Raw genomic sequence first — 16,514 nt, forward strand, 5'->3', positions numbered from 1 at the left:
CTGTTAACTATAATTTCTGTATAATGCAGCCCATAACTGAGATACCACCATTGTGAGTAAGCCATTGGTACACTTTACAGAGTGCTGACATAAGATCTTTCCATTCGTAGATCAGAGAAAGAGCCTCAGTTTAAGTTTATTTATTTCAACCACATGAATCTAGCGGAGAAAAGTACGATACACCTCAAGAAAACACCCAGTGTATCCCTTACATCTGTACAGCCGGAGCTCATGAAGATTCTAGGAGACATAAACAATGATTTTACAAGGTTTGTTGATGCCAACGTGCTGCATAACTTACTTGCTTGTAAATGTTTAATGAATATGTTACACTAAAATACGCTGTCCCTGGTGATTAGAAAAGTGCAGGCTTGCTGCCAGGCGGAACTGACTTGGCATTGATGGAACATTGAAAGGATCTCATTGATTCCATATTCCTTTGTCCCTCCCATAACACTGGCATGTCCTGAGAATGGGCGGAGCTGCTAGATTGAGCTAAAAACATAAACCACAGAATGTGCTCTCCCTACGGGATACTGTCATTTGGTCTACAGCAAGTTTGTCGACACCATTAGGTCGACATGGGGATAGGTGACATGGTTCTAGGTCGACATGGGTCAAAGTCAACACGGTTCTAGGTCGACAGGTCATTATGTCGACACAAGCATTAGGTCAACATGGTCTAGGTTGACACTCAATAGGTCGACATGGGGTTTTTGACTGTTTTTGGACCCATGTGCCGACAGGCGGTATTTCATGCCCTACCATCCACTAGGGCAGGGCTGGGCAATTGCGGCCCTCCAGATGTTGATGAACTACACATCCCAGCATGCCTTGCATCAGTTTCAGCATGGCCACATAGCAAAACTAATGCAAAGCATCCTGGGATGTGTAGTTCATCAACATCTGGAGGGCCGCAATTGCCCAGCCCTGCACTAGGGAGTGGTGGGAGAATAAAATAGTGTGCCAAGCATAGCGAGGCAGCGCGCCCGAAGCATGGCAAGCGGACACAGTGCACTTTAACCAGTGTCCATGTCGACTGTGTCGACATTCGGCTAAACAAAAATGGGAAAAACCCCATGTGGACCTTTTGACTGGCATGCTTCAGGCTGTATTATATTCTCCCTCCACGCCCTAGTGAAATACCGCCTGTCTGCACAAAAAAAAAGTGAAAAACTTATGTCGACCTTCCCATTATCGACCTCATGCTTATGTTGACCTTCCGACCCTGTCGACCTATTTCATGTGTCCACCTTTAGTAGTCGACCTTTATACTGTCAACCTAGCAGCCATATGCTCCTACCTCCAATCTCTGTCTTCACAGCTCCCTATCTCCATATCCAGCAAGTTTGAAACAGATTAGTGTCCCTGCAGAAATTGCTTTCACTTTCACCTTTCAGCACACAAAGGAGTAATTTGGTCCGTCAAGTGGCCTCTAGTGGTCACTGGCGGTACTTTTTCTCATAGAGGTGAGGAGTAGTTAGCCCCTTATATATATATATATAGTTGGCCTTTTATTCTAAAACCATGCTTTTTCAGGGTTGACGAAGATGAAGAAATCATTGTAAAAGCAATGAGTGATTACTGGATTGTAGGGAAGAAGTCTGACCAGCGGGAACTCTATGTCATCCTAAACCAGAAGAATTCCAATCTAATTGAAGTAAATGGTGAGCATGAGATGTGTCCTAGGACGTTATCCATTTCCTGTGCCAGACATGGAGAACACAAAGTGAAGTAGTACACACTGCCTGGGGAGGCAGACCAGAGTAATACATTCCCGAGAGATGGCCTAAATGATAAAAAATAGAAGACTGATCAAAAGTAATTTACCAGGATATGGCTATATATTTGGGTGTGCTCGACAAGCCAAAACCCTATATTGCATTCTTGATCTTAATGGAGTTAGACCGGGCACACGACCTATCTAAACAAGATACACAGCGCAAGATATATCGGCATCATCCTTCATAGACCTATCTGCTGTACTTGCCAGGGGTCCTCAAACTATTTTGCTCTGGGACCCCATCAGAAAATAAAAATAATTATGGGACCCCAGCAAGTTACTGCAGAAGGTCATCACATCACATGTGTAGGCAGCAGACAGCACATACATGGCAGCATTGTGGAGGCACAGAATGATGGGAGGAGTCTGACATAACAGACAACTCAACAGATGTTTCAGACTCCTTGAATCACTGACTGAGATTAGAAAAGTCATCAGCCTGATGGTCAGCAACATGGAGTCGCGACCCCATGCTGAGAAGGTCAGGACCCACAGTTTGAGAACCGCTGGTCTAGACATTGTATTGTTAGATGACTCTACAGCTCCTGTTGTGTACCAGACATCTGATCTCCCCTATTTCGCTGCCGCTCACACTCCCCCACTACCCAGCTGCCCACTTACAGAGTAAAGTGGGTGGATCCGGTGTCTGGTGATGTGATTTGCGCTGAATCATGTCATCATAGCCACACCCCCTGCTGTACAGTGCTGGTAATTTCAGCATTGTACAGCAGGGGCTGGGGGGGGTTGTACAGTGTCATGGCCACACAAAGTTTATAGTGCTGCAGCACATGCTATGCTAAGCTACACACCCCACAATATTTCTCTGCAAAAAAAACATTCATGAGATAAACCAGGTTAAGCTTCCTATGGAATCTTCCTTCGGACTGCCTCTAAACTATACCTGCCTACTATCCCGGAACTGCCGGGAATCTGCCGAAAATCGGGCTAGGCTTCGGAAACCCTGGGAAAGTGGCAAGTCTCCCGGAGCTGCTCGCACCACCCGCTACCCCCGTCACCCAGCTGCCCACTTACTGAGTAAAGTGGGTGGACCCGTTGTCTGGTGATGTGATTTGCGCTGAATCATGTCATCGTAGCCACACCCCCTGCTGCACAATGCCGGTAATCTCCACATTGTACAGCAAGGGGGGGGGGGGTACAGTGTCAGAGCCACGCCCCCTCACAAAGCCTCTAGTGCTGCATCACGTGCTATGGTAAGCTACACACCCCACAATACCTCCCAGAGGAGACAGCCATAAAGTTGCCAGCTATGCTATAAACTGCTTTTGTATTTCTGTGTAAGTGTCTTCACATTCTTCCTTGGAAAAATAAGATTCCAAAGTTCCGAGGAATCTGCTCTTGAGCCCTGACTTCCAAATGATTTAGCCTGTGACAGTATTCTGTATGTCAGGCATGAGAAGCTCTGTTGGCATTGCACTGACAGCAGTGCCACTCCTTCTAGCATCTCAGTGCTATGCCGCTCAGGCAGGTCATGTTGCTGCCATGGTTTTGTGTTACTGTTCCATGCTAAACTTTGGAACAGCTCCGAGACGTCATTAATATTCATCCCATCTTTTTTCAGCAGATGGTCTTAATAATTAAAAACTAAGCACTATCTTGCACCTTGACATTGAAGGCATTGCTGCCGGGAAGGTCTAATTCAGTAGGTCTCATTACAAAGTGCTAATCCCCCCCTGGGTATAAATGTCATGATTAAAACTGAAAGTGTCATTTCAGTCCTTGCAGGTGCCAGTGTTGTTCTCAAAGTGTTTTGACAACCGTAATTGTCACTTAGTTAAATGATTGATGTGCAGGAAATAGGTGCTCGCAGCCACATACATATCCTGTCCGGGCTGTAATTGCACCTGAATTGTATGGATATCAATAACTACCTGCTACCTTATGAGTCTATTGCCACAATAGTGTTTGTATTACATGAATTGGATTTAATTTGTCACATTTTTGTTGATGCAGATTCCTGGAGATTTTGCAGTAATATGTGTACATTTATTTCACAGCACAATTTGTCTAAAAAAAGAGAAGTCATGCCAAACAATTATTTTAAACATGTGGCAGAACCAGGGCAGGGAATTCTGAAATTTCAGTTATACCCCATTCTCACTGGGCAGGCAGTAATTCCCCATGTTGTGTCTCAGTGTGAATGGGTATGAGTGAAATTCCCGGGTGTAATGCCCCTGCAATTGCACACGGGTTTTTTTGCAGGGTTATTCCTGGAATGGCACGGGTGTACGCCAGTGTGAACAGGCGCGACTCGGGTTTTCCACACAGAACGTGAAAAATCAAGCTGACTGGCCCATGGCATCCATAAAACCCTGCAACAGGTTGTGAACAAACTTAAAGCACTTCGTAATCAAACAAAACAGCCAATAAAAGCTGTTCTTTCAACAGCCAATATTAGCTGCTCTTAGATTCCTCACACTTGTTGGCAGGGCAGACCAGGGAAGCAGTGTGAACGAGGCAGACACAGGAATTTCCCGGGTTTAAGGTGCAGTATGAACAGGGTTTGTGTACTGAGATGATCTGTGCCCCACCAAAAACCCGGCAACAAAAACCCAGGTTTTTTCAGGGGCTGCAATGAGAACATGGTATTAGTCTTTATTTTATTTTATCTGTCTATGTCACAGTCTATGAAGGTAATAGCTGAAGCTCCTCCCACATCTTTAGAATCCAGTCACAGGACTTGCTGTGGCCTAACTTGTCCTGTATGAATCCACCAATCAAAACGGTTAATTTTTAGAAAGCAGTCTGGCCAGCTTATCAGTCACACCCTGTCTGTCATGTTGAATTTCCCTCCTAGAATGACCGCCTACTGCAGAAGAATCAGAGAGCGCCTGGTGGGCATAATTTAAGTATAAACATTATAGTATTTGACGCTGTAATAAACAACCTTTTCTGAAGTATTATATAGTATATACAATCAAATAGCGGATAAGCTAATAGCATAATGCTATGGAGGACGACTGAAATGAGATTTATCTTCTGCAGAAAAGTTATTCCATTTATGGTATCATCTGTTTTCATCCACAGATGAAATCAAGAAGCTGTGTGCAACACAATTCAATAACATCTTCTTCCTGGATTAACCTTGCCAGCATCATTCCGAATGTCTCCGAGGCGGCCCAGTACAGCCATTGTGTTCACCATGGACAGAATATCAGTCGTATTATTGACTGGAATGACTTTTGTAAAGCAATACTTGCTTTGTAAGAATCTACTTTATACCTGTAGGCTCAACGATCAGACCGTTTTTAGATTTTAAATATTTATCTGAGCTCAACTTGGGAAACCCTCATTCCATCTCTGTTATCTTCAGATGTCTGCAACGAATAAACTAATTATTGTTCTACTTTTAACTGTTCAAAATCTACTCTTCTTTGTCTTCTAAATTATGGTTGTACACTAGTGATACTGTACTCAGCCTTTCCAGAGGACTCATAGGGGCCATTTCATTTTTGAACAGGAATTGATTATTTCCCACAGCGGCCATGTTTTACCGCAATAATGCCCAGGATTGGCCACGTTGAGGTGCTGTTCCTGGGTGTAGTCCCGGGCATGATGTATCTGTCAGGAAACCCAAGAGAAGTGCAGCCTGGGAACTACTCCCAAGAATTACATTCTCTCAAATTAATGGAATTGTCCCCATTAAGGGGGGTATTCAATCTCGGATCACAGCTGTCGATCCCTCCCGACAGCCGTGATCCATGCCCGTTTGCGGTTTGCCGACAGCAAATCGGCAGGTGGGACTCAATGTCCCACCTGCTGATCGGCAAAAAGTGGGCATGTCCACGTAAACGGCCGTGGATTGTCGATTTGCAGCTGGGATCGCGACAATCCACGGCCGTTATCGGCAGAAAGCTTCTAAAGTCGAGCTCGTTCTGCCGTGATCACTCTTCAATGCTGTCGGTAAAGACTGCATTAAATATGGGCCTGCCGCTATTTCCCCCGTCGGAACATTGAATACCCCCCGAAGTCTCTGGTGGCAAAGTGCATATATATATATACACACACACACACACACACACACACACACTGCTCAAAAAAATAAAGGGAACACTAACATAACACATCCTAGATCTGAATTAAATATTCTTATTAAATAATTTGTTCTTTACATACCTGAATGTGCTGACAACAAAATCACACAAAAACGATCAATGGAAATCAAATTTATTAACCCATCCAGTCTGGATTTGGAGTCTCACTCAAAATTAGTGGAAAAACACACTACAGGCTGATCCAACTTTGATGTAATGTCCTTGAAACAAGTCAAAATGAGGCTCAGTAGTGTGTGTGGCCTCCTCGTGCCTGTATGACCTCCCTACAATGCCTGGGCATGCTCCTGATGAGGTGGCGGATGGTCTCCTGAGGGATCTCCTCCAAGACCTGGACTAAAGCACCCGGCAACTCCTGGACAGTCTGTGGATGGAGCGAGACACGTTCCCCAGACCTGAATCCAAGCGAGACGTCCCAGATGTGCTCAACTGGATTCAAGTCTGGGGAACGGGCGGGCCAGTCCATAGCATCAATGCCTTCGTCTTGCAGGAACTGCTGACACACTCCAGCCACATGAGGTCTAGCATTGTCTTGCATTAGGAGGAACCCAGGGCCAACCGCACCAGCATATGGTCTCACAAGGGATCTGAGGATCTCATCTCGGTACCTAATGGCTATCTCTGGCGAGCACATGAGGGGCTGTGTGGCCCCCCAAAGAAATGCCACCCCACACCATTACTGACCCACTGCTAAACCGGTCATGCTGGAGTATGTTGCAGGCAGCAGAACGTTCTCTTTGGCATCTCCAGAATCTGTCACGTCTGTCATATGTGCTCAGTGTGAACCTGCTTTCACCTGTGAAGAGCACAGGGCACCAGTGTCGAATTTGACAATCTTGGTGTTCTCTGGAAAATGCCAAATGTCCTGTACGGTGTTGGGCTGTAAGCCCAAACCCCACCTGTGAACATCAGGCCCTCATACCACCCTCATGGAGTCTGTTTCTGACCGTTTGAGTAGACACATGCACATTTGTGGCCTGCAGTAGGTATTTTTGCAGGGCTCTGGCAGTGCTCCTCCTCCTGTTCCTTCCGTGCACAAAGGTGGAGGTAGCGGTCCTGCTGCTGGGTTGTTGCCCTCCTACGGCCTCCTTCACGTCTCCTGATGTACTGGCCTGTCTCCTGGTAGCGCCTACATGCTCTGGACACTACACTGCCAGACACAGCAAACCTTTTTGCCACAGCTCGCATTGATGTGCCATCCTGGATGAGCTGCACTACCTGAGCCACTTGTGTGGGTTGTAGACTCCGACTCATGCTACCACTAGAGTGAAAGCACTTTCAAAAGTGACCAAAACATCAGCCAGAAAGCATAGGATCTGAGAAGTGGTCTGTGGTCACCACCTGCAGAACAACTCCTTTATTGGGGGTGTCTTGCTAATTGCCTATAATTTCCACCTGTTGTCTATTTCATTTGCACAACAGCATGCAAAGGCAACATACCCTAGGCCGACAGTGACAAACAGTTGACACATACTTAAGGTTAACATTTACATGGACACTCAAAAGGTCGACAAGTTTTTTGTGGTATTTTTTGTGTCTATGGTGACATATGTCGACATGGACACCATATAAGCGGTGCTCGACACTTGCATGTCTGGCTGTGCTCGAACTCTATGCCCCCTTGGTTAGTAAAGTATAAACTGAAAAACGTGTGTCAACATTTTGAGTGGTCTGTGTTTACCTAGAGCAGGGCTGGGCAACACCGGCCCTCCAGATGTTAATGAACTACACATCCCATGATGCTTTGCATTAGTTTTGCTATGTGGCCATGCTGAAACTGATGCAAGGCATGCTGGGATGTGTAGTTCATCAACATCTGGAGGACCGGTGTTGCCCAGCCCTGACCTAGAGTATGTTGACCTTTCTAAGGTGTTGACCTAGTCACTGTTGACCAATAGTGGTTGACCTGGTGACTGTCGACCTAGACATTGTCAACCATGGGATCAGAAACCCAATAGATTTACATGACAATGGTCAACACAAGTTTTTGGGATTTCCAGGCCACATCTTGTATATTCCATGTTAAGTGACGACCATCAGTACAGACATGTATCTATGCCCTCACCACAGGTTACTATTCACAATTGATGTCAACGTGGATTATAAATCAAGCTAACAAACACATCCACCACTGGCATTTTGACCTAATGAGCATTGGCTCTATGGTGTTGACTTATTCACTGATTAATGAGACATTGTAGATCTATCATCCAGATCCAGATAAGTTGCACAGTGACGGATTCAGGGGGGGGGGGGCACCCAGACACGTGCCCCCCCTGTCATTACATTTTGTAGTTGAGGACCAGGGCTTTCCAACGAGCCCAGCCCCGTGTCTCTAGCCCCCCGGGAACCAGAGATATCGCCTGGCAAAGCTGTAACGTTTTTTTCCCCATAGGATAATATGGGACCCGTCAATTCCGACCCCCCCCCCCCCCCCCTGGTTCCGACGGCTGCCAGTCCCCCCCCTGGCATCACAGAAGCTTGTGGTTGATCTCATTCAATTCCATCGCTGGGCCTGCAATATGATACCAGGCTGGTCCATATCGGTCAATCGGTTCCAGAGATATTGCGTGTAAACCGATTTTTTTATATTTGTAATGTAATTTCATGGCTGTTCATGTTCTTTGAGGGCAGATTACTCTGGTCTCATGTAATTGGGTCAGTTGGTTCTGAAGATGTAGCCGGTTAAATGAGATAACTGGTTAAAGGGGGGAGGGGTGATTTTCTCTCCCCCTCACACCAGAAAATGCAGGGACTAGGCTGGTGTAAAAGGGGCCAACCTGGGAATGCATTTTCTGGTGTGAAAGGGGTATTTCAAATAGCCGGGACCCGCTGTGCTCTGAATACAACCAGGCTCTGCCACTGTCAGTGGCTATCACTTCTGCCTGGCGGCGGCTGTCCCCCATTTACCGTGAGCATGTATTCCCTCTTGGCAATGAGCATGTAATCCCACATGGCAACGAGCATGGAACCTCTGGCAATGAGCATGGAACCCTTGGCAATGAGCATGTAGATAAGCAGCACTTATGTAGCATTTTTAATAGGCATTATGGTGTTTGGCATAATACATCATGGACATAATAGCGTGTAACTTAACGTGTAACTTAACGTGTAATGGACATTATGGTGTAAATGTTTAATGCGCGCCTTTGGTGGACAATGTCCCTGTTAATGAAGCGTATTGTGAATTTTGGCTGTGTGGCATTATGTGAATTTTGACTCAATCCGTGTGGCATTATGTGAATTTTGGCTCAATCCATGTGACATTATGTGAATTTTGCCTCAATTCATGTGGCATTATGTGAATTTTGGCTCAATCCATGTGGCATTATGTGAATTTTGGCTCAATCCATGTGGCCTTATGTGAATTTTGGCTCAATCCGTGTGGCATTATGTGATTTTTGACACAATCCATGTGGCATTATTTGAATTTTGGCTCAATCCATGTGGCATTATGTGAATTTTGGCTCAATCCATGTGGCCTTATGTGAATTTTGGCTCAATCCATGTGGCATTATGTGATTTTTGACACAATCCATGTGGCATTATTTGAATTTTGGCTCAATCCATGTGGCATTATGTGAATTTTGGCTCAATCCATGTGGCATTATGTGAATTTTGGCTCATTCTATTTGGCATCATGTGTAAGGGGCAAGTATAATGAGGTCTAGTATTTTGTTGCATAATGTGTAGAAGTTGTATATGGTGTTGTACACTACACTCAAGGACACGCCCCCTGTTGAGTGACCACACCCCCTTTTCTGGAGCGCGCCTTAGGCGCGTGCACAGCTATATCCTTCACTTTTGTCGCCATGGTGGGCCTGCATACTTTAAATGCCAGGGCCTATTTTTAATCCCATTCCCACCCTCTCTCTGCCACTCTCTTAGCATGTACACTGGCACCACTAACACCGCCCCCACCCCCACCTAAACCCTCTTTTATCATGGTGCCCCCCCTGTCATTTTATCCTGGATCCGCCCCTGAAGTTGCATTTGGAATATAATGCATAGGCAATCACATTTATTATCATGTATACTGTGCTGAGTGAGAATAACATAAATATCACAGCAAAAAGTTGCAAACTCGGAAGCACCATTGTTAGGATCAATACTTGTTAAATGTCTTCCAACAAGCATTTAAACGCATATACACCCATATATTTATTTTATTTATTTATTTATTAACAGAGAATATTTGAACACTCACATCAGTCCCTGCCCCAGTGGAGCTTACAATCTATGTTCCCTACAACATGTACACGCACGCACGCACGCACACACATTCATTCTAGGGTTAATTTTGTTAGGAGTCAAATAACCTACATATGGAGCCCCTCTCATTTAGCCTCAGCGCTTGCCAGAATGTCCCCGCTGGCGAGCCTTGGCTGAGGGGGACTCCAGACTTGGATGCGAGCATCTCACATGCACGCACGTCCCAGTCACAGGAAAACCTGCCCATCTCCGCTTCGGGGAGGTGGGTGGTGCGGAGAGGCAGCAGTATCAGCGGATGGGGAGGTGGCGGACGGGAGCGGGGAGCTCCATCGGAACAGGGCACGTAAGCGTCTCCTTCCGACGGGTGGTGGGGCATGGCGGCTGCCAATTCTAAAGCTGAGGCCGGCTCCATCTGTACCAATATATTTTTGGATTGTGGGAGGAAACCCATGACCTCAGTGCTGTGAGGCAGTAATGCTAACCATTACACCATCTCACGGAGGCTAGACATGCCATATGCGTGGAGCAAAAGGAGTGCGTTGCAAAATTCGGTACTTGTTTCCTAGCACAGCGCCCGTCGGGTCCCCATCGCATACCTTTACTTAAGGTATGCGATGGGACCCGATCTGACCCGATATAAGGGTTTTTACAGTTCCTATACAATTTTAAAATCGCGTCGCATCGCATGCCATTACAATGGCATGCGTTGCGATGCGACGCGATTTCCCATTGATTCCTATGGTAAATGCACCCCCAGACCCGATTTTTAATTGTACACCCATCCTGATGGGTAATTACTATGTAAAATGACCCCCATAGTTAACGCCACCCCAGTATCAACACGCGGTACGCGTCCTCCGACCTTTTCATACCCCCACTATCCACGTCGGTGGCGTGCCCACAGTCGGTATACTGACTGTAGGGATCCCGATTGTCGGGCAATCATACCACACCCAGCTTGCTCAGACCCATTTCAAAAACATTTTCAAATACCAGGTTAGAGCAGGGTTTGCAATGTGAAAGCAATAATATTGATTAATGTGCACTCTCCTCATCATTCCTGGTTTACTAGGAAGCAGGTGGGATGTGAGAGATGCAGCCATGGGGTGCGAGGGAGAAGACCATGAGTCTTCTGCAACATTCAGGAGAGTAGGCAAGTATGATATAGCTGGCAAATATAATACATGCTCGCCTAGTTTTGAAAACTAATTTCAGGGAGATTATAGTTGGTAGTAGAATTTTGCAAAGCACCTAATTGAGGGGGCGTGTCATGCTCCACCCAAAGGGCGTGTCTAGTTTCATATATGGAGAGATTGTGAACGTGGCACCACACGTGGGTTTGTACAGCTACATCTGAGAGAAATCTTCTAAAATGACATATCCATATGTAGATGACCCCTAAAGCCGTTAGTAAGAGGCTAGAGCTACTATACTTGGTAAAGTGCTGGGAAATGGTGCTGATGATTTAATGTAACTGTATCTCTCATTCCTTTCCCCCCAAAAAATGTAACTGTGTAATGTGGGCTAGGTGAAATATGGGAGATTGCTAGGCTGGGATATGGTCGACCTAAAGATGGTCAACAGTCATTAAGCAGACACCATTAGATTGGACGTGGTGCACTTAAAACTGTGTCCATGTCGACTGTGTTGACATCCAGGTCAAAATACAGTGAAAACCCCCACATCAACCTTTTGACTGTCGTCGTAGACCATGTCGACATAATGCTTGTGTCGACCTAATGACCTGTCGACCTTGTGCCATGTTGACCTAGACCCCTATTGACCTTTCAGTATGTTGACCTAGTGGTGTCGACCTAATGACTGTCAACCATCTTTAGGTCGACCATACAATCCATACCAGGGACGTGCGGTGAGGTAAATGGATGAGGTGTCCCTGGCAAGTACCAGAGTCAGATATGCACACAATATAGGAGCCATGGGGTACATGCTGGCATTATACACATGTGCAGCAGTATACACTGCTGGAGATTTGCTTAGTTTTAATAAGAGATGTGCAGAAAAGGTAGCCAGGTGAGGCACTGCCACCCACCGCATGCCACTGATCCATACCCGCTAGACTGTTGAGGGAGATTGCTGCTATTTCAGGGAGTCTCCTGCAGAATGCAGGAGGGTAGGCAGCTATGTCACCCCAGGTACAACACACACTGCTGCTTCTTATCGTTTGCTGTGTGTCAATTTCTGCAGCTGAGCACACAGCAGCTGACCACGATCTTCGTCTCCAGTGTCTATGATCAATGTTGCAGACATCCCTGTTGTAGTGTCCTCCTCCATTATACAAAACAGCATTGAGAACTTAAAGCAGCTGAAGGTACTGTGCCACAGTACAACGTGTACACCTACACATAAAGGAGATAAGGACAGTGTAGCTCTACTGCCATCTAGTGGAGAGGATAATCAGATATCTTCTGAAGACTAATGGGGCATACACACGTAGCAATTTAGGGGCATTTTTTAAGCAATCTCACTAGATCGCTTAGAAAATGCCCTTACATCACTCCGTGTGTAGGGGCATAGCGATGTGCAGCTCGGCACGGCACTATTGCCTGGCAATTAATATCCAGCATGCTGGATAAATCTAGTCATTTCACCAGAGAACAACTGGCCCTGTAGGTCGCTCACTCGCTCAGCACACAGCGATGACACATTACTGTGTTCTGAGCAAACTTGCTGAGTGTTCTGAGCAATCTAGCAATAGCCAGAACACTCCGCAAATCGCTACATGTGTAGGCCCCTTAGGAATGGCTTGTTATACCCCATTCACACCAAGAAACTGTAAACTGTAAATAAATAACATGGGTATAATTCTGGTATGAATGGGTCCCGGGCATACTTGCCGAATTTTCACCTCTCCAGGAGAAGCCCAGAAACGTGTTGTCAAAGTGTGTGTGTGCGGGTGGGGGGACAAGCCAGACATAACTTGGCCCGCCCCATGCCATAAAACCCAATGATTTGCGGGGCAGTAATTGAATCATTGGGGAAGGGGGTGCGGGGGTTCTGGCTAGCAATCGGGAGACTTCCCCACCTTCCTGTGGGGCCAGGAGGTGGACCCGATTTTCAGGAGGCTCCCGGCCATTCTGGGAGGGTAGGCAAGCCTGGTCCGGGCCAAAATCTTCCTGGTGTATGGTGCGGTGTGAATGGTAATCAGGGTCAAGCAACCCGGGTCCCGTTCAAAGTATATGGAGGAGGCAGCGCTCGCTGCCTCCTTGACGATACGCCGTCGCTCATCCCTCCCCTGTGTAAATTCATTGTGGCTTCTGGAATGGACCCGTAGTCTAATCCCGGGAGCGACCTCAGCATTTGCGGTATGAATGGGGTATCAGTGTAACAAATACTGTGTATTTGGTTATTTGGCTTCATGTATTTAACATCAGTGGTTTTGTACTGAAGTAAGGGCCGGATTCTTATTTGCAATCAAAGCAAAAAACTTAACTGGGCAAACCCATATTGTAAAGCAGGTGGGGCTGTTTTAACATGCGCAGAGATTTACCTCAAGGGGCCTAATTCAATATGGATCACTTATGTGAGAATTCGAGGAGAAAGCCACCACCCAATCTGAATGAAAAACTGCACCATGCAAATTGAGCAAGAATTGCGAATGGACCACTAATTGCTATCCATTCGCAAATCCATACGCAATTTCCAAAACAATAAAGAAACTTTACACTGCCATCTGTGTAAATGTGAGTAGGTCTGAAGCGTCCATTAATCTGTGACTGAGACAGGCTGGAAGTGGTTAGCATCCGAAAACCTCCTCAAAATTGCCTTGGCCCACCTGTGGTTTTTTTATTATAATTATTATTATAATTTTATTTATAAGGCGCCACAAGTGTTTCGCAGCGCCGTACAAAGGAACAATACAGGGAAACAAAACTTGGCATAACATTGAATAAATAACAACAATACAGTACAAATAAAGAGCGCCACAGATCAATACACATTACAGCTTGGATATAAGTAGTGAGGACTCAATCAACATACAACTAGAGGCTTGAGGCCAATGATGGAGAGGAGTATGCAGATGAAGATGGTCACTGAGTGTTGGAGTAAAGGAGAGCTGTGAGTGAAATGTGAAGAGAAGTGGGCTTTGACAACAGGAGGGAAGAGGGCCCTACTCGGAGGAGCTTACAATCTATAATTTTTCAAACACATCCAGGAAACATCAGGTTTTTACCCGCAAATTGTGGCTTCCTGTCAGTCAGCTCTGGCCACATTGTGTTTATGATCCATACACATTTCAGCTGCTTTTCCTCCTCGTTCGATAATCACTCGATTTGACAATTCTTTAATTAGCAATTCAAACTGAATTAGGCCCTAGGTGTAGTAGGCCCAAACACACTAACTTGTGCAGAGAGAGTTAGATTTGGGTGGGGTTTTACTTCAAAGTGAGATCTATATTGCAGTGTAAAAATAAAGCAGTCAGTATTTTCCCTGCACAGAAGCAAAATAACTCACCCAAAGCTAAATCTCTCTGCACATGTTACATCTGCCCCCCTGCAGTGCACATGTCTTTGTTGATTATCATGGAACTGCTTAAACAGGGCCGTTTCTAGACAATTTAGCTCCCAGGGCAAAGAAATAAAAATGCGCCCCCCCCCCCCCCCCCCCCCCAAATAAAAAAACTATACGGAAGAAATTGCGTGCGCCGAAATAGGGGGAGTGGTTTATTTTTTAAAGGGGTGTGGCTTAATATAAGGGCGTGGTCTAGCAGGAAAACAATTACCTTACATCTCACTTTTGCAACCTGCATGTCCCGACATTGGTTACCGCAGGAATTGTCATTGTCCTCCCGCACTTAAGTTGGCAGGCTGAAGGCCACACAGTGACATAAAAAAATTAAAAGGCCCACACAGTTACCTAGTACGCCTCACAGATCAAGGCCAAAAAATGACAGGCTACTTAAATCATTATACACTATTTATCAGTGATGCCAATTACACATTACGCCGCACACTGTGATGACAATTACACATTACGCCACACACTGTGATGACAATTACACATTACGCCGCACACTGTGATGACAATTACATATTACGCCGCACACCCTGATGACAATTACACATTATGTCGCACACCGTGATGACAATTACACATTATGTCGCACACCATAATGCCCATTAGATCCCACACTGTGATGCCCATTACACACCACACTGTGATGGCAATTACACAATACTCCCCACACCGTAATGCCTATTACACATTATGCCCCAGGCGCCGCTGCCGTACAACTGATGCCATTTACTAATATGCCCCCACAGTGCCAGATATGCCCCCACAGTGCCATACATATATGCCCCCACAGTGCCACACATATGCCCCCACAGTGCCACAAGCAGCACAACTCACTGTCTCTGGCCCTGGTTCTCCCCCTCCAGTCCCCTGCCACTGCCATATGCCCCATACAGTGCCACATATATGCCCCCACAGTGACACATATATGCCCCCACAATGCCAAATACGCCCCCACAGTGCCACAGATATGCCTTCACAGTGCCACACATATGCCCCTACAGTGCCAGATATGCTCCCATAGTGCCACAGATATGCCCCCACAGTGCTACAGATATGCCCCCACAGTGCCACAGATATGTCTTCACAGTGCCACACATATGCCCCTACAGTGCCAGATATGCCCCCACAGTGTCACAGATATGCCCCTACAGTGCTACAGATATACCCCCACAATGCCAAATATGCCCCCACAGTGCCACAGATATGTCTTCACAGTGCCACACATATGCCCCTACAGTGCCAGATATGCCCCCACAGTGCCACAGATATGCCCCCAAAGTGCCACAACTTACTGTGGCCCTGGGTCTCCCCCTCCAGTCCCCAGCTGCTGCCTGGTGTTGGTGTCGGTTGAGGTGCTGCTGATGCTGCTTCTTCTTTCCATGGGAGGGAAGCGCATTGCGCGTCTCTCCTTCCCCTTGTCCCTGAGCCGCCAGCCATTCATGCCTCGCGGGCTGGCTCCTGATTGGCTGCCGGCCCGCGAGCGCTCTCTGATTGGCTGACAGCCAGGCCCCAGTGAGCGAGGGGAAGGAGAGACGGAAGATGCGCTCCGCTCCCCTCCCCTCCCCTGGGAAATCACTCAGTGAGTGAGCGCCTGATGTTGTCGAGGCGGCCGGGGAGAGGGGGAGGAATTGAGGCGGCGGCGGCAGCAGCGTTGGGGGGAGCTGCCGGGCGCCCTAGCTGTTAATAGAAGCGGACAAGCCGTGCGGCGCCCCGGGCTGCTGCACGGCTTGTCCGCCTCTAGAAACGGCCCTGTGCTTAAACAACAATTACAAACTGTGCTTACATTCTGGGTGCATGAAGGTCGAATTACCAACCAACACAATTAAACATAATAATATCAATTTAGTAAAAGAAGAATTTTTTTTTATATATATATATATATATATATATATAAATTGCAGGTAGCCAAACTT

The 16,514-nt window shown here is 46.5% G+C and overlaps 1 protein-coding gene across 2 annotated transcripts in view; it reads left to right on the plus strand.

Moving 5' to 3' along the window:
• Positions 1–5,164, plus strand: part of CCZ1 (CCZ1 vacuolar protein trafficking and biogenesis associated) — a 35,371-nt gene extending 30,207 nt beyond the window's left edge. For both annotated transcript variants that reach the window (XM_083153182.1, XM_083153181.1), the window contains exons 14-16: positions 111–269; positions 1,540–1,667; positions 4,829–5,164. In XM_083153182.1, the coding sequence (XP_083009308.1) occupies positions 111–269; positions 1,540–1,667; positions 4,829–4,884 (343 nt within the window). In that variant the 3' untranslated portion in view covers positions 4,885–5,164. The remainder of the gene's footprint in view (positions 1–110; positions 270–1,539; positions 1,668–4,828) is intronic.
• The last annotated feature ends 11,350 nt before the right edge of the window (positions 5,165–16,514 follow it).

Source organism: Crinia signifera, chromosome 7 (genome assembly GCF_055691185.1).
Source record: "Crinia signifera chromosome 7, ASM5569118v1, whole genome shotgun sequence".
Classification (NCBI taxonomy): Eukaryota; Metazoa; Chordata; class Amphibia; order Anura; family Myobatrachidae; genus Crinia; species Crinia signifera.